This window comes from Jaculus jaculus, chromosome 13 (genome assembly GCF_020740685.1).
Source record: "Jaculus jaculus isolate mJacJac1 chromosome 13, mJacJac1.mat.Y.cur, whole genome shotgun sequence".
Taxonomy (NCBI): Eukaryota; Metazoa; Chordata; class Mammalia; order Rodentia; family Dipodidae; genus Jaculus; species Jaculus jaculus.
The window spans coordinates 45,635,052-45,661,858 of record NC_059114.1 but is presented as its reverse complement, the minus strand read 5'-3'; the positions used below and the strand labels follow the sequence as shown (position 1 = coordinate 45,661,858).

Here is a 26,807-nt window from a genome sequence, read left to right as displayed (position 1 = left end):
ACCTGTGTGTCTGGCTTACATGGGTTCTAAAGGGTCAAACATGGGTCTTTGGCTTCGCAGGCAAGTGCCTTAACTGCTAAGCCATCTCTCCAGCCCCCTTATTATTTTTTTTTAATTCCCCTTATTTTTTTTTTTTTTTTTGAGACAAGGTCTCTTGTTGAACCTAAAGTTCACTGATCAGCTACACCAGTTAGTCAGTAGACCCTAAGGATCTGACTGTCTTCCCTTCCCCAGCACTGAGATTATAAGCACAGGCCACCACACTCAGCATTTTTAGCGGCTTTTGAGGATCTTAACTCAGGTTCTCATTCTTGCACGTTGAACATTTTATCCACTGAACCATCTTCCTAGTCCTCCAGAAACCATCTCACATACCCTAGTTTGTCTCCTCCATCCCGAGTGAGGGACTCAGTTAAAAGGGCAGATCCCAGCTGTTGGACAAAAGAATTTAAGAGACAGGCATTATGTTCTCCATGACCTGTCTCCACTTTCCATCATTAGCCCTTTTAACAGGTAAGGCCACTCCCTCTGTCTTCCTTACCCACCTGGCTTCCACGGGCCTCATTGTTTATTTGTTGCATTTGTCTGAATGTATGCCTGTGACTCCTAGGCTATGTTGTTGACATCTAAAACAGTTCTGTACATGTGGTGTTTACATATGGTACAAGCTGAGGGTGTCAGTACTCAGACTTAGGCCAGCCATCCACTGCTACTTATTTACACAAAATACAGTAAAGTCAGACCTGATCCCACAGGGAATACACACTTTGGTTGGCACTTCTGCAGGGTCTGGAAATGCTATGTTAGTCTTACAAATACTGTTGAGCCTGCTGGGGTGGGGAAGCAAGTAGAGAAGGAGGTGACTAGTATTTTCTGGAGCCAGCAGGCTTTGCTCTGCTTGCGTCATGAGTGTCGTGAGTGATGAAGGATAAATGCAGGGAAGCCAGAAGGCCCCTAGGAAGGTACTGCTCCCCGATTCTGTGCAAGCCTTTCCAAGATGAAGCTGCCAGGCCCGGAGGAATTTGAAGCTTCCACTGCTCATGAAAATGTTCCTCCAGCAGAGCTACACAGTGGCTTTGGCCCTAATGCCAGCCCTGATGGCCCCTCAGACATAGACAGCAGGGAGCTGGTGATATCGGAGGACCCTCTGCTCTTCATTCAGTTGAATGAGTTGTTGGGTTGGCCTCAGGCACTGGAATGGAGAGAGACGGGCAGGTGAGTGGTACCAGGTAGTTTCATGGGATCCTTCCCACAAATCAGGATTTTCCTGTCTGTCTTCCAACCTTGGTGATACCATGATACTCAGCCCCCTCTGCAATGTAGTTTTGAGTCCTGAGACCTGACGAGGGGCCTTTACTCAAGAGAGGGCCACACTCCGCACTACAGGACCACAGATACTCGCTCGGCACTCTCTTTCCTGCCTGCTGTGTCCCTACTCCCAGACATGGGTGACTCTCCCACTAACACTACCCACCCCCCATCACAGGTGGGTGCTGTTTGAGGAGAAGTTAGAAGTGGGTGCAGGCCGCTGGAGTGTCCCCCATGTGCCCACCCTGACACTACCCAGCCTCCAGAACCTCCGCAGCCTGCTGGCTGAGGGCCTTGTACTGCTGGACTGTCCAGCTCAGAGCCTCCTGGAACTTGTGGGTAGGTTGGAAGTCTTTGCAGGGAGGGCCTAGGTAGACTTGGCATTTCCTAGAGAGTCCCCTCTATCTCTTAGAATCTTCTGGAACCTATTCCACCCCAGCCCACCCACAGATGGAAAAGCAGCTGGACATGGTACACACCTACAATCTATAATCCAAGCACCCCAGAGGCAGAGGTTTGAGGTTCACCGCAAGTTCAAGACCAGCCTGGTCTATAGAGCAAGTTTCAGATCAGCCAGGGTTATATATTGAGACCTTGTTTCAAAAATAACAACAAGTTTAATCCCAGCACTTGGGAGGCAGAGGTAGGTGGATTGCCATGAGTTCAAGGCCACCCTGAGACTACATAGTGAGTTCCAGGTCAGCCTGGACTAGAGTGAGACCCTACCTCGAAAAAACAAAAAACAAAATAAATAAATAACATAAAGTAAGCTGGGCATGGTGGCATGTGGCTTTAATCCCAGCACTCGGGAGGCAGAGGTAGGAGGATGGCTGTGAGTTCAAGGACACCCTGAGATTACATAGTGAATCCCAGGTCAACCTGAGCTAGAGTGAGACCCTACCTCGAAAAAACAAAATAAATAAATAACAGAAAGCAGAATGGAGGAGTAGGCTCATTGGCCGCTGCATTCCCTGAGACTCGAAAGGAAAGGATCTGGAGCGGGGACAGGAGGGTGGGTGATGGGGGAAGGGAGCTCTCGAGATGGGGGTTGAGCAGCACTTCCGCTCTGCAGAGCAGGTGATTAGAGTGGAAGTGCTGAGCCCAGAGGTGAGAGGACAGCTGCAGGCCCTGCTGTTGCAGAGACCCCAGCACCACATCCAGCCTTCAGCCACCAGGCCCTGCTGGGGTAAGAGCTTCCTCTGTGGGTCCAGGATCAAGACTGGGATAGGAGGATCCCAGATGTCTTCTACTACACTTCTGTGAGCCAAGAATAGTCTAGACTTGGCTCGGACCTCAGCCAAAGACTCATGAACAGGAGGATGACAGTGGTAGTGGTGAGGGGAGGAAAACGGGAGCATTAGGAGGGTGACAGAGCTCTCTGGAGGCATGTTCTTGGTAGGCACTGTGACAGAAGCTTTGCAGACAGTGTTTCATTTAATGTTCACAGTTACATACCTGGAAAGTTGCACCACGTTTCCCCCCATTTTAACAATGAAAAAACAGGTTTAGAGAGGAAGAGGGGGTGGTACAGTTCTCCAACTTGTCAGTGGCAAAGGTGGTTGGGGAGCCCTAGTGCGCCCACTCCCAAAGCGTAGGGTTTTAACTACTGCATATTTCTGTTTTGTAGGGTCTACCCTTCTACAAAATACTTCTCATGATGAGGATGTTCCCCTGAAGGTACTGGTTTGTGGCCCTTTCTTGGACAAGGCAGGGAGAAAGGTTGGGAATTAACAGAGACCCATTCTCTGTGGTTTTCTCAGTAGTCAAGTTCCCACCAACATTCCCCTCTCTATGTAATCTTTCAAACACTGTGTCACGCAGGCTCAGAACCCCTTGAAACAGAGGTTGCCACCAGGGGCTGAAGCAGCAGCTGTGCTGGCAGGACAGCTGGGTTTCCTGGCACAGCCACTGGGGGCCTTCGTGAGACTTCAGAATCCAGTGGTGCTGGGGCCCCTAACTGAGGTGGCCCTACCCAGCAGGTGAGGTGGCTAGGAAGGAGTGAGCGCTCCTGGAACCCAGAAGGGGCTTTAGTGAGGAGGGTAGAAGGTGGTCTCTGAGTCCTTCCCTGAGGGTGTTTGGAGGATGGTATCCAAGGGTCAGACTTGAGCAGGTATGTGTCTGAGGGTGTGTATGGAGCAGGTAGAAGGTCAGAGGTAAATGTCCACAAATCAGAGGTGGCCTTACTAGTGAGCAGTCTTGCTTTTCCAATGGGAAAGTGGTTTTTGACTTTCTGAGGCCCTGTACCTTGTGCAGGTTTTTCTGTCTCCTCCTGGGTCCCCCCACCACAGGAAGGTGTAGCTACCATGAGATGGGTCGGGCAGCAGCTGTTCTCCTCAGTGACCCGGTGAGTTGGGCAGGTGTTTATATAGGCTCACGTGGGTGTACGGACTCTGTAGGTGAACAAGAATAACAGTGAGGCAGAGTGTGTGTTTATACCTTTAACATGGGGATTAAAGTTTTCATGGCTACCAATGTAGCCTTAATACTGGCCCGGGGTAGGCATACAATATTCCAAAAATGAATAAATACATGTCTATATGAGTAAATGTGTGAATGCCTTGTCCACCTAAGACTCGTGTGTGTTGTTTTGAGAAAATGCATTTACTGTCCATTCTGTGGTCCTAAATGCAGCAATTCCAGGGGTCAGTTCGTCGAGCCAGTGACCTTCATGACTTCCTGGCAGCTCTGGATGCTTTCCTAGAGGAGATGACAGTGCTCCCCCCAGGTCGGTGGGACCCGACAGTCCGGATTCCCCCACCCAAATGCCCGCCCTTTCAGCACAAAAGGTACCTGGAGTGCGGTGGGGGTCATCATTCCATCATTTTCCCTTGGCTGTGGGTCTAGAGCCACCACTATTGAGGGGCTGGTCCTATCTTTGGATTTGGAGTCAGCTAGCTGTTAACTCTGGCTTCTTTCTGGACAAGTCCAATCCTGGCATTCACACGCCCGGGCGGGGGGGGGGGGGGAGGACGTGATGTGGTCTTGCTCAGTCGCCCTCGCCGCCTCCACGGCCGCCGCCAGGGGGCAGGGTGTCCCGAACTCCAGCCCAAATCTCGGGCTGGTTGTAGATCCTCCGCCAACCTGGGGTCCCCCTCTCCTCAGGCTTCCCTCGCACCCGCGGGAGGTCAAGGGCCGCGCAGGGCGCAGGCACCCCCGTGGGCCGCCAGAGTTGCAGCGGAGTGGCCGGTGAGGCGAGCTGGGTGGGAGCAAGAAGGAGGGTCCTATGGAAGGGAGGGTTACGGGGTACGGGGCGGGGGCCACCGAGGTGTGTGCGCGCTGCGAGAGGGATACAGGGGAAGTGGTGGGACGGGGCCGTGGGGTCTGGGAACCTGCATCATTGACAACCCATGGGTGGGAGGTTGTTTGGGGGTCTTGTCCAGGACGTGCACCGGAAGGCCCCGTGGTACCTCAGCGATTTCTTGGATGCCCTGCACCCCCAGTGTTTCTCAGCTGTGCTCTACATTTACCTGGCCACCGTCACGAATGCCATCACTTTCGGGGGTCTGCTGGGAGATGCCACTGAAGGTGCCCAGGTGGGTGGGTTTGTATGAACGGGACTTACACAAGCTTCGATGTCCCACTGCCTACCCCTCTCCTGGGACTATGGGTGCCGCTGAGGTTCCATGGAAGCTTGGCCTTCTATGCGGACACCAGGGTTAACACACCCACCCAAAGATAATCTTCTGTCTCCTTCCAGGGAGTGCTGGAGAGTTTCCTGGGCACCGCGGTGGCTGGAGCTGCCTTCTGCCTGATGGCAGGCCAGCCCCTCACCATCCTGAGCAGCACAGGACCAGTGCTCGTCTTCGAGCGCCTGCTCTTCTCCTTTAGCAGGTAGGAGACCGCCCACCCCACCACCCGTCAGTGGTCATATGCTCGTGTGGTCCTGGCTGGGTGGACAGCAGAGGGTGGGGACACCTGTCTCTAGTTTGCAGGGTACCTGACCTGGGTTGGGTGGGGAGCAGACAGTCCTGCCTGTCTCACCTCCAACAGAGATTACAGCCTGGACTACTTGCCCTTTCGCCTGTGGGTAGGCATCTGGGTGGCCACATTTTGCCTGGTGCTGGTGGCCACAGAGGCCAGCTTGCTGGTGCGTTACTTCACCCGCTTCACAGAGGAAGGGTTCTGCGCCCTCATCAGCCTCATCTTCATCTACGACGCCCTGGGAAAAATGCTGACCTTGGCGCGTGCCTATCCTATCCAAAGGCCAGGGTCCCCTGCATATGGCTGTTTCTGCCAATACCCAAGCCCAAGAGGTAGGTGAGGGAAACAGGGACTGTGGACAGGCAAGGAAGGATGTGGGAGGCAGAGTGCACACCCGAGTACTTTCTGGAATATGCTGAGCCAGTACTAACTCAATAGCCAGCAGCCCTCATCCCTGGAATCAGCCCAAAAGTAAACAATGGAAAGCCCAGTATTGTCTGTATTTCTGACAACCCTGAGAGAAGAACATGGGTTCTACATATGAGCTAACGGGCTTCCTAACAATGAAGCCTAACTTAGATTTGCTCAGTTTTATCTCCTAAATTCACCAATCAAATAAATCACAGTGCCTCTCTCCTGCGTGACAGCAGATGATCAGGTGGAGAGGCTTGGAGTGTTACATTTGCTTACATCCCTCCGTGTGCAAGACAGCATCAGGAATGGGGGCATATGCTAGTTTTTTTTCTTCTCTCTCTCTCTCTCTCTGTCTCTGTGTGTGTGTGTGTGTGCGTGTGTGTGTGTATTTTGGGGGGGTACTAAGACAGGGTCTCATGTAACCCAGGCTGATCTTGAACTCACTATGTAGCCAAAGATGACCTTGAACTCCAGAGCTTCTTACCTCCATCTCCAAGTGCTGGGATAATTGCAAGCTTGAGCTATTGTGTCCTGCTAGGGGAAGAAAAAAAAAAAAGTCTCTTTTTTTTTTTTTTTTTTAAAGAAAAAATTGGCTTTTCAAGGTAAGGTAGGGTCTCACTGTAGCCCTGACTGACCTGGAATTCACTATTGTAGTTCCAGGCTGGCCTCAAACTCACCATGATCCTCCTGCCTCTGCTTCCCAAATGCTGGCATTAAAGGTGTACGCACCACACCTGGCAAAATGTCCTTTCTAATGTGTGCCTGATTTTGCTAGGCATGAACAGACCATTTTGTTGTTGTTGTTGTTTTGAGGTAGCATCTCACTCTATCCCAGGCTGATTTGGTACTATGTAGTTCCAGGCTGGCCTTGTACCACAGCAATATTCCTACCTCTACCTCCCAAGTGCTGGGATTAAAGACAGGCACCACTACACCTGCTTGGCAAGACCAGTTGGTTTGTTTATTTGAAGGGGAGAGAATGGGCATACCAGGGCCTCTAGCCACTGTAAACAAACTCCAGATGCATGTGTCACCATGTCATTTGACTTACATGGGTTCTGGGGAACCAAACGTGGTTCCTTAGGCTTCACAGACAAATGTCTTAACTGCTAAGTCATCTCTCCAGCCCAAAGCCAGTTTTTGTTTTGTTTTTTGAGTAGGGTCTCATGCTAGCTCAGGCTGACCTGGAATTCACTATGTAGTGTCAGGGTGGGCCTCGAACCCATGGCAATCCTCCTACCTCTGCCTCCCAAGTGCTGGGATTAATGGCACACACAGCTTAAGACCAGTTTTTGCTTTAATACAAACTAATCTGTGAGCAGTCAACATTTGCTGAGAACTACTGTGGCTTGGTTCTGTGTTCAGTATCAGGAAGCCAGATAGGTCGAGAAATTAAGAGATGAGAATGAGAACACAAAGCAGGTCTTGAGAAGAGCACACGTTGATAGGAATTAAGAACTCTATGGTTAACCAGATATCAGAATCTTGTGGGGTTGGAGAAAGTTCTCAAGGGAGGGTGCTTACACCTGCATTCTCTGCCTTCCAGAAAATGAGTCTCAATGGACCATGGTGAAGCTAGAAGACAGAGATGACATCTTAAGCATAGTAAGGGCCTTCTCCTGGGAAGGCCTAGAAAGGATGGCAACCAAAGCAGTTAGTGGTTCTTGGCTCTTCCACTCATAGACTGGGGAAACCCTCTAAGGTCACTGAGGCTCAGCCACTGCCTATGGTCAAGACCGTCTATCCTGAATCTTTGATGATTCTGTGGGTTCCCCTTTCCTCGAGGTAGGTTCAGGAAGCTTATTCTGCTATCCATATCCCAATGCCTGGCTCCCTTTCCATACAGAACCTAGGCTTGGTCAATGCATCCTTACTGCCTCTGCCTGAGTGTGTCCAGCAAGGAGGCCACCCTCGCGGCCCTGGCTGTCATACCATCCCAGACGTCGCTCTCTTCTCCTTCCTCCTCTTCCTTTCCTCCTTCCTTTCTGCCATGGCACTCAAGCGTGTAAAGAGCAGCCACCTCTTTCCCTCCATGGTGAGTGCTATTTTCCTTTACGTTGGATCTGACATCAAAAAGTGATGGATGGCAGGCCTACACCTGACTAAGTGTCCATTGTGTGGACAGGTGCGCAAGGTATTCAGTGACTTTTCTTCTGTTCTGGCCATCCTGCTGGGCTGTGGCCTCGATGCATATCTGGGCCTTGCCACACCAAAGCTGTTGGTGCCCAAAGAATTCAAGGTAAGAGCTGATGAGATTGGTGTATGCATGGGGGTGGGGAGCAAGGGGAGCTGCAGGGAGAGGTAGCAGACTTTGGAGGGATGATGCACATAATGCTATGCTTCTTTTCCTCTAAGATTCTTCCCTCACTCATGAAAGAAACAGTAATAATGGTCTCACACAGTTGTTGAAAGGATTAAATGAAGCACTAAAACAGGCATATAGTGAATATAGAAACTGTATATACTTACCTATTATTGTAAGGTAGGGATTAGGAGGAAGGGTTCTGGACAGCTGGCCTTGGATCTGAATTCCAGTTCTGCCTCTTCCTAGCTTACTCTAAGTAACTTTTTTTTTTTGAGGGGTGGAGGAAGGTTCGATGTAGGTTCTCACTCTAGTCCAGGCTGACCTGGAACTCACTCTGTAGTCTTATGCTGGCCTCAAACTCACAGTGATCCTCCTACCTCTGCTTCCCAAGTGCTAGGATTAAAGGTGTGTGCTACAATACTTGGCTAAGGAACTTAAAAAAATATTTTGGAGGTGGAAAGATTGCTCAGAGGTTAAGGCACTTGCCTGCAAAGCCTAACAACACAGGTTCAGTCCCCAAGTACCCACATAAAGCCAGATGCACAAAGTGGCACATGTATCTGAAGTTTGTTTGCAGTGGTTAGAGGCCCTGGCATGCCCATTCTCACTCTCTTTGCAAATAAAAAGTTTGTTTTATATTTATTTTTTTTTTTTGAGGTAGGGTCTTATTCTAGCCCAGCCATCCCGGAATTCACTATGTAGTCTCAGGGTGGCCTTGAACTCATGGCAATACCTCTGCCTCCTGAGTGTGGGGATTAAAGGCATGCTCCACCATGCCCAGCTGTTTTTTTTTTTGTTTGTTTTTGAGGTAGGGCCTCATGTTGTCCAGGATGGCCTCACACTATGCAGCTAAAGTTGGCTTTAAGCTCCTGATCCTTCTCCCTCCTATTTCCAAGTGCTGAAATTATAGTCATGCACCACTATCTTTAGTCTTAATTTCTTTTTTTGTGGGGAGGTGAGGGTGGAGAATTGAGGCAGGGTCTCACTCTGGCCCAGAATGACCTGGAACTCACTCTATAGCCCAGGCTGGATTCATGGTGATCCTCCAACCTCAGCCTCTAAAGTGCTAAGATTATAAATATGAGCCACCACTCTTGGCAACCTTAACTTCTTCTTTTTTTTATTTTTTGAGGTAGGGTCTCACTCTAGCCCAGGCTGACATGGAATTCACTTTGGAGTCTCAGGGTGCTTCGAACTCATGGCAATCCTCCTACCTCTGCCTCTCGAGTGCTGAGATTAAAGGCATGCACTACCATGCCCAGCTAACCTTAATTTCTTATTCAATAAAATATAGTAATGAATTACAGGAGGTTGGGTGTTTTGGTACACACCTTTAATCCCAGCACTCAGGAGGATGAGGTTGGAGGATAGTCATGTGTTTCAGGCCAGCCTGTGCCATAGAGTAAGTTCCAGGTCAGCCTGTGGTAGGGTAAGACCCAGTCTCAAAAAAAAAAAAAAAAAAAAAAAGATCAAAATAGAGCCAGACGTGGTGGTACACGCCTTTAATCCCAGCACTCGGGAGGCATAGGTAGGAGGATCGCCTTGAGTTTAAGGCTATCCTGAGACTACATAGTGAATTCCAGGTTAGTCTGGACTAAAGTGAGATCCTACCTTGAAAAACAAATCTAAATAAATAAATAAACAAACAAACATTAGGAGCTCATAACTAATAGGAGATCATACTGTCAACACGTTGCACAGTGCTTGGCACATAGTAAGTCCTTAGTAAAAGTTAGTCATTGTTGTATGGCTTCTTCCTAGCATTGGCATGGCCCTGCCCGCTTTGCTACTCCTTGTTCCCCTTTCACCCCTCTGATCCAGTAAAGCTAGAGTCCCATCCCCAGGGAATGGTAGTGTGCATGACAAGGCTTTGTACCCATTCTGAAACTTTGCCAATGCAATTGGAGATCTGGGCCTAGGTCCCCAAGGCCAGAGGAACAAGGGTAGCTTTTTCTGGGGTGGCCTCATGGTCTCAGCACCTCAAGCAGCAACCCTCCCTGCCACAGACGCTTATAATAATAGCAGACGCAGACACACCCAGACCTGTCCCAGACCAAGACAGGTCTGAGCCTGAGTTTCCCCACCCTGGATGGGAGAAATCTAAAGAGGAAGGTTCTAAAAAGTACTAAGCAGTGTATGCAGGCCACATTCACTAACTTCTTCCAGGGAGGAAAGGGCCCTGAGAACCAAGGTGCAGAGCCTTTGACTCCAGCCAGACTGGACCTCTCCTGCCCTCTCTTAAAGCACTGGGATGCTTTGAAGCTTCTCGCTCTCCTTCTGACTCTCCCTCCTCCCAATGCATGGTCTTGGTAAGGGGGTAGCTTGCAGAAGAATGCCAAGGTTGGATGGTGCAGATGAGGTGCTCTTAGGAGACCTTCTCCAACCTTTCTCTGGAATGCCCTTCCCCAGCCTACACTCCCTGGACGTGGCTGGTTGGTGTCTCCTTTTGGAACTAACCCCTGGTGGTTGAGTGTGGCAGCTGCCCTGCCTGCCCTGCTGCTGTCTATCCTCGTCTTTATGGACCAGCAGATCACAGCAGTCATCCTCAACCGTGAAGAATATAGACTGCGGGTAAGGGCCTTCTGGGTGAGGTTATAGATAAGGGAGAGAAGGGTCCAGGTTGCCCCTCTTACACCCAAGAGAATGGAGTGCCCTGGCCTGGGCTAGCTTCAAACCATTTCCTATTCCTTGCAGAAGGGAGCTGGCTTCCACTTGGACCTGTTCTGTGTGGCTATGCTGATGCTGCTAACATCAGCACTCGGGCTGCCCTGGTATGTCTCAGCCACTGTCATCTCCCTGGCCCACATGGACAGTCTCCGTAGAGAGAGCAGAGCCTGTGTCCCTGGGGAGGCTCCCCACTTCCTGGGCATCAGGTGAGGCCAGTTTTCAGGAAGCTGGAGTAAGAGGTGGGCAGCAAAGTGTTTATGGGACAATGAATTAATTGGGCAGCTTGAATTCTTCTTTCCCCCACCCTGTGTGTGTGTGTGTGTGTGTGTGTGTGTGCGCGCGCGCACGTGTGTGTGTGTGTATAATTTGAGACCTAGATAGATGGAGAATGGGTGCACCAGGACCACCAACTGTCACTGCAAATGAACTCCAGATGCATGTGCCACTTTGTGCATCTGGCTTTATCTGGCTTTTTATGTGGGTACTGGAGAATCAAGCCCCTTGCAAGCAAATGCCTTTAAGTACTGAGCCATCTCCCCAGCTCTTGAATTTTTGTTTTGTTTTGTTTTGTTTTGTTTCTTCAAGGTAGGGTCTTGCTCTAGCCCACGCTGATCTGGAATTCACTATGTATTCTCAGGGTGGCCTTGAACTCACGGCGATCCTCCCACCTCTGACTTCCAAGTGCTGGGATTAAAGGCATGCACCACCATGCCCAACTTTTTTTTTTTTTAAATGATTTTTTTTTCAAGGTAGGGTATCACCCTAGCCCAGGCTGACCTGGAAATCACTATGTAGTCTCAGGCTGAGTTCAAACTCACAGTGCTCTTCCTACTTCTGCCTCCTGAGTGCTGGGATTAAAGGAGTGTGCCACCATGCCTGTCTCTTTTTTTGGGGGGGGGGGTAGGGTCTCACTCTAGATCAGACTGACCTGGAATTCACTATGTAGTCTTAGGATGGCCTCAAACTCATGGCAACCCTCCTACCTCTGCCTCCCAAGGGCTGGGATTAAAGGCATGCACCACCATGCCTAGCTTTTTTTTTTTTTTTTTTTTTTTTTTTGCGGTAGGGTCTCACTCTAATCCAGGCTTGTCTGGAACTCACTCTGTAGTCCCAGACTGTCCTCAAACTCAGTGATCCTTCTACCTCTGCCTCCTGAGTGCTAAAATTAAAGTTGTGTATCACCACACCTGGCTGAATTATTATTATTTTTAAATATTTTATTTATTTGCGAGAGAGAGAGAGAGAGAATGAATGGGCACACTGGGCTGCTACAAATGAAGTCCAGATTCATGTACCACCTTGTGCATCAGGCTTTATGTGGGTACTGGGAAGTTGAACCTGGGTCCTCTGGCTTTGTAAGAAAGCACCTTAACCACTAAGCCATTTGTCCAGCCCTGAATTATTACTTTTGGTGCATATGACTTTATGTGGGTACTGGAGAATTAAACCCATGTCAGCAGGCTTTGAAAGCAAATTCTTTTAGCCCTGAAATATTTTCTTAAAATGTATTTTTGGGGCTGGAGAGATGGTTAAGCACTTGCCTGTGAAGCCTAAGGACCCCGGTTTGAGGCTCGATTCCCTAGGACCCACGTTAGCCAGATGCACAAGGGGGCGCAGGCATCTGGAGTTCATTTGCAGTGGCTGTAGGCCCTGGCGTGCCCTCCCTCCCTCCCCCCACCTTCTGTCTGTTGCTTTCAAATAAATAAATATATTTTGACAATTTTATACATGTACAATGTATTTTGACCATATTCACTCCCCATTGCCCTCTTATCTGCTCCAGCTCCATCTGAGCCTCTTCTCCCAAACTAGATGCCTTCCAACTTTCATGTCTCGTGTGTGTGTGTGTGTGTGTGTGTGTGTTTGCACGCGCACATGTGTGTGATCCACTGAGTTTAATTAGGGTTGCTTTCAGGAACATGGAGGGTAGTTATCTACCCTCTCTTCTAAGCTTGTGCCCAATAAGCAGTAGGATAAGGAGTTGGGTTCTGAGCTCTGAGATGGATAAGTCAGTTCTCTCCTCCAGTCATGGGAACATGGAGGGCCTTAAAGAGGGCATTACCTATGCAAGGGTGAAGGCGCCGGATAAAGTGAAGGGTAAGGTGTCACCTAACAGTCCCCACTCAACATGGGGTTGCACAACATCATGGCTGTTGCAAAGGAATCCAGTATATATATATAAAAAAGAAACAATTCTGTTACTATTGAAAACACAATCTGCCTAAAATACATGAAGTTAGCTTTGTAAATTATAAAATTTAAGTCATTTGGCAGTGTAAAAAATCATTAATTTTCCAGCAAAAATAAAAATAAAAACACAGGACAACTATGGGTTGGAGATACAACTCAGTGATAGTGTGCTTGCCTAGTATGCCTATGTTAAATCCCTGGCATCATCAAAAAGAAAACAGTGGGCTGGAGGGATGGCTTAGCGGTTAAGGCTTTTGCGTTGGATTCCCCAGGACCCATGGTAGCCAGATGCACAAGGTGGTACATGCATCTGGAGTTCATTTGCAGTGGCTGGAGGCCCTGGCACACCCATTCTCTCACTCTCTCTCCCTCTTTCTCTGTCAAATAAATAAAATATTTTTTTTCTTTTTTTTCTTTTGGTTCATTTTTATTTATTTATTTATTTATTTATTTGAGAGTGACAGAGAGAGAGAAAGAGGCAGATAGATAAAGAGAGAATGGGCGCGCCAGGGCTTCCAGCCTCTGCAAACGAACTCCAGACGCGTGCGCCCCCTTGTGCATCTGGCTAACGTGGGACCTGGGGAACCGAGCCTCGAACCGGGGTCCTTAGGCTTCACAGGCAAGCGCTTAACCACTAAGCCATCTCTCCAGCCCAAATAAAATATTTTTTAAAAAAGGAAAACAACTATGAGACTTTAACCAATGGAGAGACTGAGACCTTCCCATTGAAGTGCTTTGTTCTTCCTTTCCATCAGCTTTTCACAGCAAACTAACGGCCCCCTGCCACCAGGTAACCTACTGGGGAACCCCTGTGCTTTCCTCTAGCTGACAGGATCTGTACTGGGCCTGGCCAAGGTCTCTAGACTGGGCTCTCCCGGAGCTCACTCAGACCCTTGCTAACTCTTCCTTCTCTTCTCTCCACAGGGAGCAGAGGCTGACAGGCTTAGCGGTATTCACCCTTACGGGTGTTTCTGTCTTCCTGGCGCCTGTGCTCAAGGTATTTCCATCAGGCCAGCATCAGGGCCAGTGCAACATTAATAGAGCTGACAATGTCTGAACACTTGCTGTGTTCCAGGCACTGTGCTTTTTCCATAAATGGCTCCATGTACAGTCCTCACATTAACCCTGAGAAGCATACATACTTTACAAATGAGAAACCCAAGGGTTAAAGATGTAAAGTGACTTCCAAGTGTCCACCAAGACAGCCAGTTTCTCAAATTTAAGAACTAAAATTCTCAGGAATGTTGGCTCAGGTCTGTAATCATTGTACTCAGGAGGCTGAGGCAGAAGGAATGCTGCAAATTCAAGGTCAGTCTGTATACATAGTTCTAGGCCAATTTCAGCTATAATATGAGACCTTGTCTCAAAAAAAAAAAAAAAAAAAAAAAAAAAGCAAGGCAAGATGAGTGTTACAGGCCTGTAATCCCAGCATCATCTGAAAGGTGGAGGCCAGGGGATCAGGCGTGAAAGGCCATTTTCAGCTACATAGAGTTTGAGACCAATCTGGGCTATGTGAGAACCTGAGATTTCTAGACTGTAGGCTTTCTGTCCAGTGAAGCAGGGCTTCAGTGTGTCACCATCCCCTAGAGTCCGAACACTATCCTTGCTCCAGACTCCTGACAAGCCTGACACTAAGAATACAATCATTACCTCCTAGAACCCATTATACAAAACCATTTACTTCTCTCACCAGAGGCTTGGAGAATATCTGCTTTGTACCCCACTTGGCTAAGTGCCTGACAGGAGTGGGGGAAGGGAAATACAAAATATATATAAAACCAAGTTCAACCAGAAACATACAAATAAAAATTCAGTAGCAAGTGATAGTATAAAGGGCCAACAAGCCAAGATAGACAAGCAGTCAAGGAGGGTGTGTGGAAATGTCAGACAAGTGTCACTGGCAAGGGAACAAGAGACAGGAGATGAGTCAAGGGAAAGGTCATAGAGGCTGGGTGAGAGTGATGTACTATAAAGAGCCGGATATACCGGATCAGCCACTCACTAACTAGCTGACTCTCCTAAAACACACACCAAGCACTGCTCTAGGACCTGGCGATACATGGTGATCAGCAGATCATATGTCCATCCCTGAAACTTAGTGAGAAGAGAGAGAATTTTAAAGATTAAAACAATAGAATATCTTCAGATAGTGATAACTTCTATGAAAAACTGAAAGAGAATATGTGATAAAGAATGCCATGGGCAGGCCAGGTGTGGTCTCACTCTAGCCCAGGCTGATCTGGAACTCACTATGTAGTCTTAGGGTGGCCTCAAACTCACAGCGACACTCCTGCCTCTGCCTCCTGAGTGCTGGGATTAACGGTGAGTGCCACCACACCTGGCTGTATTTTCTATTTTTATTGTTTGGTTTTTTGAGGTAGGGCCTCATTCTAGCCCAAGCTGACCTGGAATTCACTATGTAGCCTCAGGGTGGCCTTGAACTCACTATGATCTTTCTGCTTCTGTCTCCTGAGTGCTGGGATTAAAGGCATACTCCTCCATGCCTGGCTTATTTTTTACTTTTGAAACAAATTTTCATTCTGTAATCCTGGCTGGCCTGGAACAGGCTATGTAGAGGCTGGCCTCAAACTTTGGTGATCCTCCTGCCTAAATAGCAGAGCAAAAGGCTTGCAAAGGATAGAAACAAGTGGAGGAAAGATAATATATAGGAAAATAGAGAACAGAGGGGATGTGATAGATAAGAACAGAGGAAGAAGCCACTGGTACATTGCTCAGGTAGATATCCAGGAACAACACCCACCCGTGCTCATGTAACCAACTGTAATGAAACGCAGCAGGTCACCCCTCCCGAAATACATGAAAGTAGGAGAAGAATAGTTGGGAAGCCAGGTGTGGTGGCGCATGCCTTTAATCCCAGCACTTGGGAGGCAGAGGTAGGAGAATCGCCATGAGTTCAAGGCCACGCTGAGACTACATAGTGAATTCCAGGTCAGCCTGGATCACAGTAAGACCCTACCTCGAAAAAACAAACTGGGCTGGAGAGATTGCTTAGCACTTAAGCGCTTGCCTGTGAAGCCTGAGGACCCCAGTTCGAGGCTCGATTCCCTAGGACTCATGTGATCCAGAAGCACAAGGGGGCCCACGCATCTGGAGTTCATTTGCCATGGCTGGAGGCCCTGGACTTCCCATTCTCTCTCAATATCTGCCTCTTTCTCTCTCTGTCTGTTGCTCTCAAATAAATAAATAAAAATTAAAAAATTAAAAAAAGAAAAAACCAACAAACAATAATAATAAGAAAAATAGTTGGGAAGAAAGGGTTCAATGGAAGCCTGGCGTGGTGGCATGCACCTTTAATCTCAGCTCTTGGGAGGCAAAGGTAGAAGGATCGCTAAAGTCCGCTATAAGTTCGAGGCCACCCTGAGACTACATAGTAAATTCCAGGTCAGCCTGAGCTAGAGTGAGACCCTACCTTGAAAAACAACAACAAAATAAAAAACAAAACAACAACAAAAAAGGTTCAGTGGGGGTGGAAGAGGAATAGTGGAGTGTAATGGGAGGTGAATATTATTCAAATATATTATGTACATGAGTGAAACTGTCAAAAATACACATAAAGGGCTGGAGAGATGGCTTAGCGGTTAAGCGCTTGCCTGTGAAGCCTAAGGACCCCGGTTCGAGGCTCGGTTCCCCAGGTCCCACGTTAGCCAGATGCACAAGGGGGCGCACACGTCTGGAGTTCGTTCGCAGAGGCTGGAAGCCCTGGCGCGCCCATTCTCGCTCTCTCCCTCTATCTGTCTTTCTCTCTGTGTCTGTCACTCTCAAATAAATAAATAAATAATTTAAAAAAAATACACATAAAGAGGCCAGGCATGGTGGGTGAAATCCAGATCAGCCTGGGCTAGAGCAAGACCCTACCAAGAGGGAGGGGAAGCTATGTGTGGTGACATATGCCTGTAATCCCATAATCCTAGCATCTAGGAAACTAAAACAGGAGGATAGAGCATACAGGCCAGCCTGAGCTATCCAGTGAGACCCTGTCCAAAAGAAAAAAGAAAAGATTGAAGAGGCTGGAGAGATGGCTTGGCAGTTAAGGTGCTTGCCTCCATAGCCTAAGGACCCAGGTTCAATTCCCCAGGACCCATGTAAACCAGCTGCACAAGGTGGCACATGCATCTGGTGTTTGTTTGCAGTGACTAGAGGCCCTGGCATGCCCATTCTCTCTGTCTCTCTCTTTCAAATAAGTGGATAAATAAATATACATTAAAAAAAAGAAAGACTGGAGAGTTGGCCAAGTAATGGGGTAGTTCCTTACTCAGTTTCATCACCTGTAAAATGCAGACAGTAATAGAATATACTTCATGTGATTGATGTGAGGGAGGAGTCAGTGAGATCAGGCATGCCAAATGTGAAAGGAAAGGCCTGGGCAAGCTCCAGTGCTGCAGGCCGGGGTTGGAGCTGAAGGTGGAGTGTCTGGGCAGCTGGAAAGTAAGCTTCTTGGCCATCTTTGTGCTTCTTTCTACCAGTTCATCCCAATGCCTGTGCTCTATGGAATCTTCCTGTACATGGGGGTGGCAGCACTTAACAGCATCCAGGTGAGCCCATTACACCTAGAACCCACACTCCTGCCTACATCTGCCGAACCCTCCTCCCCTCCCACCACCGTGCCACCATCCTGCCTCTCCTGGGCATAGGAACTCACTGCCATGCTCTGGATGGAGAGACCGAGTTTACCCCTGCCAGCTGCTGGGCTGAAATAACTAGCCATTTACACAAGTGCTCTGTGTTCTTCCTTTCGTTCCTACAGTTCATGAAGAGAGTGCAGTTGATGCTGATGCCAGCAAAGCACCAGCCAGACCTGCTGCTCTTGCGGCATGTGCCTCTGGGCAGGGTCCACCTCTTTACAGCCATCCAGCTAGCCTGCCTGGGTCTGCTCTGGATAATCAAGTCTACCCCTGCAGCCATTATCTTTCCCCTCATGGTAACTTGGGGCAGAGATGGGTGGCCCTGGACCGGGATGGTCCTGGGCAGTTCTGGGAGGTTGAGTTTTGGACAGTGGCCAAGGCTTCTACAAGAACTCAACCCTCTCACTTTCTCTGGCTCTTTTGTCTGGTTGGAAATTCCAAAATGAAGAAAGATGGCTAGGCAACACTTACAGGTGGGCTAGTCCTGGTATACATGGTTCACCTCCTTTCCAAGCTTCTGTGGACTGATCTGCAACCCAGGAAATAGCTGAGGTCCTAAGAAGGCCATACTGACACATTTTTTAGTGAGGCATAACATAGAAGAGAAAGTTAAGAGCCGTGGGCATTGTAGTAGGTCCAGGCTAGTTACCACATCCCAGTTGTGTGGCCTAAAGGAAGTTACTAATCTCCAAGGGCCTCAATTTCCTCCTGTGAAAAATGGGAACAAACCAGGCATAGAGGCTCATGCTTGTAATCCCAGCACTGGTGAAGCAGAGGTAGGGGACCACTGCATGTTTGAAGCTAGTTGGTGTTACACAGTTCAAGGCCAGCCTGGGCTTCAGAGTGAGACCCAGCCTTTAAAAAAATACAAAGCTGGGGCTGGAGAGATGGCTTTGCAGTTAAGGCATTTGCCTGCAAAGCCAAAGGATCCCAAATCAACTCTCTAGGACCCACGTAAGCCAGATGCACAAGGGGGCACACTCATCTGGAGTTGTTTGCAGTGGCTGGAGGCCCTGGTGTGCACATTCTTTCTCTCAAATAAGTAAATAAATAAACTTTAAAAATATTTATGAAAAAATACAAAGCTAGCCAGGCATGGTGGCGCACGCCTTTAATTCCAGCACTTGGGAGGCAGAGGTAGGAGGATCACCCTGAGTTCGAGGCCACCCTGAGACTCCATAGTGAATTCCAGGTCAGCCTGGGCTAGAGTGAGATCCTACCTCGAAAAACAAAGCAAAACAAAATAAAAAGCTAGCCGGGTGTGGTGGTGTATGCCTTTAACTCCAGCATTTGGGAGGCAGAAGTAGAAGGATTGATATGAGTTTAAGGTCAGCCTGAGACTACATAGTGCATTCCATGTTAGCCAGGGCTAGAGTGAGACCTTACCTCAAAAAAACAGGAAAAAAAAAAAAAAGCTGGGCTTGGTTGTGGGCACATGTTTGTAATCTCAGAAATCAGAGGGCATGAGGATTGCCACAAGCTCGAAGCCAGCATGGTCTACCTGTAGTGAGCGGCAGGGCTACATAGTAATACACAGTCATAAGCAAACAAAATGGGAATAGTGTATCTACTTAGGGAAATGTGTTAGCATTCAGTGAATAATGCCTAGCGCATAAAGAATTACATTGCTAGCCCCAGCTGTTACTTGGCTTGTTCTGTTTCTGCAGTTGCTGGGCCTGGTGGGAGTCCGAAAGGCTCTGGAATGGGTCTTCTCACCACAGGAACTACTCTGGCTAGACGAACTCATACCAGAGGAGGAAGGGAGTACCCCTGAGAAGGAGCTGGAGCCAGAGCACTTGTTCAGCGGCAGTGACAGTGAGGACGTAAGCTCCCAAGGAAATGGGAATGGGTTGGGAGAATGCTCTTGTGTCTAAAGCCTAGTATCTCCACTAACCTGAAGATCTGATCAACATAATCACTCATCCTGGCTCTGCATTGACATAGGCAGGGGTGAGAGAAATCTTTTTACATACTTAAGAGTCCTGGTTTATGAGCCAGTGGAAGTGGAGAGGGCTGAGGACACAGCTCACTTTCTGTTGAAAAGTGGTACCCATCTCTGTTTTATCTTCATGTGGGCTTATGTCCAGTTCCTGGGCCCTTCTTTCTTTCTGTCTATTCCCAACCCATCTTTGGATTTTCTCCCATAGTCAGAGCTGAAATATCAGCCAAAGACTCCTGAAATCAACATTTCTGTGAATTAGCTGGAGTAGGAGTCGGAGAGTGGAGACTCCAGAACACTGAGCATGAGGTGAGTGTGAGAAGCAAGTGCTTCTGGTGTTGTGGGCTGGGAGGTGTAAAATCTGACCTTGGAACCCTCCTGTTGGGTGAATATCCCTGCTTTCTCTCTCTTTCTTTTTTTGTTTGTTTATTTCTTTTTTGTTTTTTTGAGGTAGGGTCTCACTCTAGCCCAGCCTGACTTGGAATTCACTATGGAGTCTCAAGGTGGCCTCGCACTCATGGCAATCCCCCTACCTCTGCCTCCCAAGTGCAGGGATTAAAGTCGTGCGCCACCACCCCCGGCTATCTCTCTGTTTTCTCTTTATACTCCAGTCCCTTATGAACTCTAGAGAGCAGAGGAAGTAGAAAAGTTCTTCCAGAGGGAATTACACAAGCCCAGGGTACTCTTGCCTCACTGTATATCTGAAGTCTGACCAGTAGAGGGGGCTCCAGCTTACCCCAAAATGAACATAGAGCTCCAGGACAAGAAGTGAGAAGGGTAATAAAGCCTTTACTCCTTTCCCCTGCCCAGGAGCCTTCTCCCTGAGGCCTGATGGGAAGTACACACCAGCCAAGTGGACGGTTCTTTACTTCTTTTCCTCTTGTCTTTCATTTTATTCAACCACGTACCACTTCTGAGGTACATCAACTGTGACTATCACAGAGTAAATCTAGGTACTAGAGATATAGTGGTAAGCAAGGCATAGTTCCTGACCTCAGGAAGTGGAAGATTTAGACAATTAGTGAGAGTACTGGATAAGGGAAAGGATAACTGGTTGGGGGGGGGGTCGCAGAGAAGCCTCTATTTCTTGGAGAGTAATGAAGGCAGAATGGTTCTAGTCAGGGAAGGTTTTAACAGAAAGTGGTCTTTTTTTTTTTTTTTTTTGAAATGTGTTGAACAGAAGCTAGCCAGGACAAGATGGAGGGGAAATGTTATAAACAGACCCACAATATGTGCAAGAGCCTGGAATTATTTGTCCTTGATAAACTGAACTCTCCTTTGGGCCACAAGTCACCCTTCTCAGCTCCCCGCCACGCTATCCACATCTCTACACGCATTCCCATTACTTGCAATGGACCCCTGCCCTTTTTTACACGGTTTCTCACTGTGTGACCTAGACTGTCCTCTGACTCTAACTCTCCTGCTGCAGTCTCGGGAGTGCTGATTACAGGTGTGTGTCACCATGCTTGGCTCTGCAATGGAAGGTTGCGGGTGGAGTACAGAGTGAGAAAAGACACTTCCCTGGCTGGCACAGAACAATATTCTCCTGGGCTTTCCCTGTCCCTTTGGCTCTGCTCTTTGCCCTACTGCTACCACGAGCACTTGCTGTGGCTTCACCATGTCTTCTCTCAGTTCACAGGCATTTGACTCAGAAAGTGAAAACACTGGTGGCCTTGCTGGGAACCTGGAAGAGTACTGCAGGACTGAAGGGTGGCTGGCCATACCTTCTGAAATGGGGGTGGAAAGTGGCAGGAAGCCAAGGGTTTGGTGGTACTTAAGAAAGGGGAGTGAGTCACAGGGATCAACCAGGTCTATTCACTCCCTCTGTACACATTAAAGTGACTTGAGTGCAGAAGTCTCTACCATTTTTAACTTTCTGTCCTCATCAATTCTCTTATGTAAAATGTAGGGAATCAATAACCCTTGCTACTTGCAAAAGGGAGAAAAAAAATGCCAAGTGTGGTTGTTTACGTCAGTAACCCCAGCACTCAGAAGGCAGAAAATAGGACTGATAAAAGGTTGAGGCCAGACTGAGACACAGAATGAGATCCTGTCTCAAAGAAAAACCTAAAACAAACAAACAAACAAACAAACACAACAACAAAAAAACCCAAGAGGCTGGAGAGATGGCTTAGCGGTTAAGGTGCTTGCCTGCAAAGCCCAAGGACCCAGGTTTAATTCCCCAATACCCATGTAAGGCAGATGCACAAGGTGGCACATGCATCTGGACTTTGTTTGCAGTAGCTGGAGGCACTGGTGCATCCATTATCTCTATTTGTCCCCACCTCTCCCAAATAAACAAACGAACAAATAAATAAAAATAAAACAAGAAAAAAAGTAGGGGAGAGTCACTTTCTGGAATAAGTATTTTTTTTACACATATAAGAAACATAGCTGGGAACCAGGTGTGGTGGCACATGCATTTAATCCTAGCACTTGGGAGGCAGAGGTAGGAGGATTACTGTGAGTTCAAAGCCACCCTGAGACTACAAAGTGAATTTCCCAAAACACCAAAAAAAAAAAAAAAAAAAAAGACAAACAGGTGTGGGGGTGCACACCTTTAATCCTAACACTCTTAAAAAGTTATCATTTTTTAATATTTTTATTTATATTTATTTATTTGAGAGAGATACAGAAATAGGTAGGTAGGCAGAGAGAGAGAGAGAGAAAAAAAGGGTGTGCCAGGACCTCCAGCCACTGCAAATGAACTCTAATTGCATGCATCCCCTTATACATCTGGTTTACATGGGTCCTGGGGAGTTGAACCTGGGTTCTTTGGCTTTGCAGGCGAGTGCCTTAACTGCTAAGCCACCTCTCCAGCCCTAAACCTAGCCTCTCAGGGGAAGCAGAAGTAGAAGGATCATCATTAATTCGAGGCAGCCCCAAGACTACTTAGTGAATTCCAGGTTAGCCTGGGCTAGAGCAATATCCTACCTCCAAAAAAAATTGAGAAAAGAAAAATTGAGCCCTCCCCGCCCAATTATATATTAGGGCTGGAGAGATGACTTAACAGTTAAGGCACTTACCTGCAAAGCCAAAGGCCCCAGGCTCAATTCCCCATGTAAAGCTAGATGCACAAGGTGGTGCATGCATCGGGAGTTTGTTTGCAGTGGCTAGGGGCCCTGGTGCGCCCAGGACCTCCGCCTCTATGTCACAAATAAAATACTAAAAATTTTTCTTTATTTATTCACAAGGAGAGAGAGAGGAAGAGAGAGGAAGAGGGAGAGAGAGAGAATGGGCATACCAGGGCCTTTTGTCACTACAAATGAGCTCCAGATGCATACATCACTTTGTACATTTGGCTTTAGTGGATACTGGGAAAGCCAATTCATGACATCATGCTTTGCAACCAAGAGCCTTTAACTGCTGAGACATCTCTGCAGCCCCTATCTCATTCTGTTTATCATCTGTATAGACTGAACAATCTTTTAAAAATAATTTTGTGAATTGAAAAATATATTACATATATATGAACAAGTATCCAAAATTTCTACAAAGGTATCATGGTGGTTTGAGTGAGGTGTCCTCCACAGCTTCATGTGGTTTGAATACTTGTCCCCAGCTGGTGGCATTTTGGGAGGTAGACAGAGCCTTGCTGGAGAAGGTATTTTTCTGGGGTGAACCCTGAGGTTTATTAACCCAACTGCAATCTCAGTACTGAGATTACTTCCACTCATATGTGCAACAGCTTCTTGCTCTGCCATGCTGTTCCTTACCACAATGAAACTTCTCCTCAAAACTATAAGCTGAAATAAACCCTTTCCCTCCCATCAGCTGCTTTTGGTCTGGTGTTTTGTCCTAGAAGGTGGAAGAAAGGTTAATCAAAATTTAAGATGTTGGCCAGGCTTGGTGGCACATGTCTTTAATTCCAGTACTTGGGAGGCAGAGGTTGGAGAATCACTGTGAGTTTGAAGCTACCCTGAAATTACATAGTGAATTCCAGATAAGCCTGGGCTAGAGTGATTCCCTGTCTCAGAAAACAAAATGCAAACAACAAAAAGATGTTGGAGAGATGGCTTAGCAATTAAGGCCTGTGAAGCCTTAAGGCCCAGGTTCAATTCCCCAGTACTACCCCCCATAAGCCAAATGCACAAGGTGGTGCATGCATCTGGAGTTTGTCCACAATAGCTTGAAGCTCTGGCACACTCATTCTCTGTATCTGCCTCTTTTTCTCAAATAAATAAATAAAACATATTAAAACTAAGATGTTATGAGTAAACCATATAGAATCCTACATCTTTGCTAGTGGTGGTGCATGCCTTTAATCTCAGCACTTGGGAGGCTGAGGAAGGAGGATCACTGTGAGTTCAAGGCCAGCCTGAAACTACATAGTGAATTCCAGGTCAGCCTGAACTAGAGGGAGACCCTACCAAATAATAATAAAAACAAAATAAAGGCAAAAGAAAAAAAAAAAACCCTCTCTTTCTGCCTCTCTGTGTGTGTCAAATAAATCAAAGGGCTGGAGATTGCATAATGGCTAAAGCATTTGCGTCCAAAGCCAGAGGACCCAAGTTTGATTCCCCAGGACCCACATAAAGCCAGATGCACAAGGTGATGCAAGCATCTGGAGTTCTTTGCAGTGGCTAGAAGCCCTGGCACACTCATTCTGTGTCTGTCTGCCTCTCTTTCTATCTGCCTCTCTTCGTCCTTCTCTTTCTTTTTCTTTTTTCTTTTTAATTTTTTTTGTTCACTTTTATTTAGTTATTTGAGAGTGACAGAGAGAGAAAGAGGCAGATAGAGAGAGAGAGAGAGAGAATGGGCACGTCAGGGCCTCCAGCCACTGCAAACGAACTCCAGACACGTGCACCCCCTTGTGCATCTGGCTAACGTGGGTCCTGGGGAATCGAGCCTTGAACCAGGGTCCTTAGGCTTCACAGGCAAGCGCTTTACCACTAAGCCATCTCTCCAGCCCTCTTTCTTAAAAGGTTAAATAAAAATAAAATATTAAACCAGGCATGGTGGCGCATGCCTTTAATCCCAGCACTTGGGAGGCAGAGGTAAGAGGATCACTGTGAGTTCAAGGCCACCCTGAGACTACAAAGTGAATTCCAGGTCAGTCTGAGCTAGAATGAGACCCTACCTTGAAAAATCAGGAAAAAAAAAAATATATGTATATACATAATACAATAGTTAAGCTGGGTGTGGTGGTGCATTCCTTTGATCCCAGAATTCGGGAGGCAGAAGCAGGAGGATTACCATGAGTTTGAGGTTACCCTCAAAGGTCAGCCTGGGCTGGAGAAAGACCCTACCTTGTTAAACCAAAAAAAAAAAAAAAAAAAAAAAAGTATCCTTGGAGGTGATGGATAATGGTGCACTCAGAAGCCATAGATACTTTTTTTTTTTTTTTGTTTGGTTTTTCGAGGTAGGGTCTCACTCTAGCTCAGGCAGACCTGGATATCACTATGGAGTCTCAGGGTGGCCTTGAACTCACGGTGATCCTCCTACCTCTGCCTCCCAAGTGCTGGGATTAAAAGCATGAGCCACCACGCCCGGCTAAGCCATAGATTCTTTTTTTTTAATTTAATTTTTATTAACGTTTTCCATGATTATAAAAAAGGTCCCATGGTAATACCCCCCCCGACACAGCCATAGATTCTTAATAGAAAATTTTCAGTGCCAGAGGTGTGTAATACCTTCCAGTGAGTTTTTGTCCAGGGAAGCCCCTGATGCCCCCAAACATTACAGGCCACTGCCAAGGCTCTTGGTTGCCCACCAGAACTAAATGGTAAGACCCTATTGCCAAAGACTCCACATGTGTGGGCTGTAGGTCAGTGAGAAATCAAGTGGAGCTGGGTTGGAAGGTTTTTTCCTGTTGACTAGCTGTCAGAATGCTAGAAAGGGCTATGCTGCATGATCACCTTTTTTTTTGAGGTAGGATCTCACTGTAGCATAGGCTGATCTGGCATTCACTATGTAGTCTCAAGGTGGCCTTGAACTCATGGCGATCCTCCTTCCTCTGCTCCTGAGTGCTGGGATTAAAGGTGTCAGCCACCATGCCTGGCTTCATCAATGTTTTTTATTTATTTATTTATTGTTGTTATTATTAACATATTTTGTATGGATACATCATGTGTTGGTACCCTCTTTTCCCTTGTCCCTGCTCCCATTCTGCTGGGGACCCTCCTCAGTGGGGTTGCAGGCATTCCCTATGGGGTTGTGAGTTATACATGGTGAGAGCAGCAGACAGTTATTTTGGGGGGTGAGGGAATGCCTCTGGGCATGATTTCTCAACCTGTGGCTCCTACAATCTTTTCTGTCCCCTCTTCCACAAAATTCCCTGAGCTGTGGTACATGAGTTTTAAGTCTTGATTTCAGTGATAGGCTCTTAAGAGCCTCTGGATCTCTGACCTGGTAAGTGTTGAGTGTCCTCAGGGTCTATTTCCTTCACCCTACCACTGATTATCAGGTTTAGCATTTAACCAGCAGTGGACCCTGCACGTCTTATGGCTGACCAGCCAGGCCAAATGTGCCAATTGGTACAATATTGGCATGTTTGCTATGGGGGAAACAAGCTGCTTTCTGGATTGGAGGCTTTCTCCACAGGAGGGAATATGCCTGGTACTAAAAATCTAGTCAAAAGCCTATAGCTGTGGAAGTCATGAGCCCTAGGGGAGTAACGACTAGTGTTGTCTGGCTAAATGCATATATTATGCTCACCAAACTGCCCTCTAAGCACTTTTTTATGTTTATGTACATATATTAATACTGTTCTCACTTTTGATTAGAGAAGCTTCTCTTTTCAGATAGCTGTGACCACTGGGGTGACTCAAAACTCACCATAGTGCTGGGAGGTGACAACCTCCAAGGCTCAGGGTCCACTGTGGAAGAGGTGGCAGAAGAAAGTAAGTGTGTCTTGTGTTCAAAACACACATACACAAATAAATAAAAACCAGTATTCATGCAAGCATTCTACCACTATACCATTGACTCCCACCAACCCCTACTTTTTTTTTTTTTTTTGGTTTTTCGAGGTAGGGTCTCACTCTAGACCAGGCTGACCTGGAATTCACTATATAGTCTCAGGGTGGCCTTGAACTCACAGCGATCCTCCTACCTATACCTTCCAAGTGCTGGGATTAAAGGTGTGCACCACCACACCTGACTTGAATCTTTTTTAAAAAAATATTTATTTATTTGAGAGAGACAGAGAGATGCAGATAGAAAGAGAATGAGCATGCCATGGCCTGTAGCCACTGTAAATGAATTCCAGACTCATGTGCCACCTTGTGCATCTATCTGGCTTTATGTGGGTACTGGGGAATTGAACCTGGGTCCTTTGGCTTTGTTGGCAAGTGCCTTAATTACTAAGCCATCTCTCCAGCCATAATTTTTGTTTCTTTTTGAGGCACAGTCTTACTGTAGCCTAGATTGGCCTCGCACTCATGATGATCCTACTACCTCAGCCTCCCAAGTACTGGGA

The 26,807-nt window shown here is 47.4% G+C and overlaps 1 protein-coding gene and 1 long non-coding RNA gene across 2 annotated transcripts in view; one reads left to right on the top strand and one right to left on the bottom strand.

Annotated features, from left to right (window-relative positions):
* Positions 1-101: 101 nt before the first annotated feature.
* LOC123454143 overlaps positions 102-26,807 on the bottom strand; it is a 46,343-nt gene continuing 19,637 nt past the window's right edge. Inside the window, exon 2 of the long non-coding RNA XR_006633189.1 lies at positions 102-1,192. This is a non-coding gene — a long non-coding RNA (uncharacterized LOC123454143). The remainder of the gene's footprint in view (positions 1,193-26,807) is intronic.
* Slc4a9 (solute carrier family 4 member 9) lies at positions 948-21,259 on the top strand. The gene is made up of 22 exons (XM_045132519.1): positions 948-1,215; positions 1,487-1,647; positions 2,381-2,494; positions 2,936-2,985; positions 3,130-3,287; positions 3,562-3,652; positions 3,940-4,094; positions 4,411-4,494; positions 4,667-4,841; positions 5,006-5,139; positions 5,299-5,561; positions 7,190-7,248; positions 7,490-7,678; positions 7,769-7,882; positions 10,358-10,519; positions 10,643-10,821; positions 13,730-13,802; positions 17,290-17,358; positions 17,571-17,744; positions 19,116-19,271; positions 19,596-19,696; positions 21,020-21,259. Exons 1-21 carry the CDS (start codon positions 998-1,000, stop codon positions 19,647-19,649), a joined length of 2,832 nt encoding a protein of 943 aa, XP_044988454.1. The 5' UTR covers positions 948-997; the 3' UTR covers positions 19,650-19,696; positions 21,020-21,259.

What these genes read in the sequence shown, in the direction of transcription:
- Slc4a9 (XM_045132519.1), top strand. Translation starts at nt 998, where the DNA reads ATGAAGCTGCCAGGCCCGGAGGAATTTGAAGCTTCCACTGCTCATGAA. An exon ending in GAGCCTCCTGGAACTTGTGG is followed by an intron (nt 1,648 to 2,380) that starts GTAGGTTGGAAG and finishes TCCGCTCTGCAG; the next exon opens with AGCAGGTGATTAGAGTGGAA. An exon ending in GCCACCTCTTTCCCTCCATG is followed by an intron (nt 7,679 to 7,768) that starts GTGAGTGCTATT and finishes TTGTGTGGACAG; the next exon opens with GTGCGCAAGGTATTCAGTGA.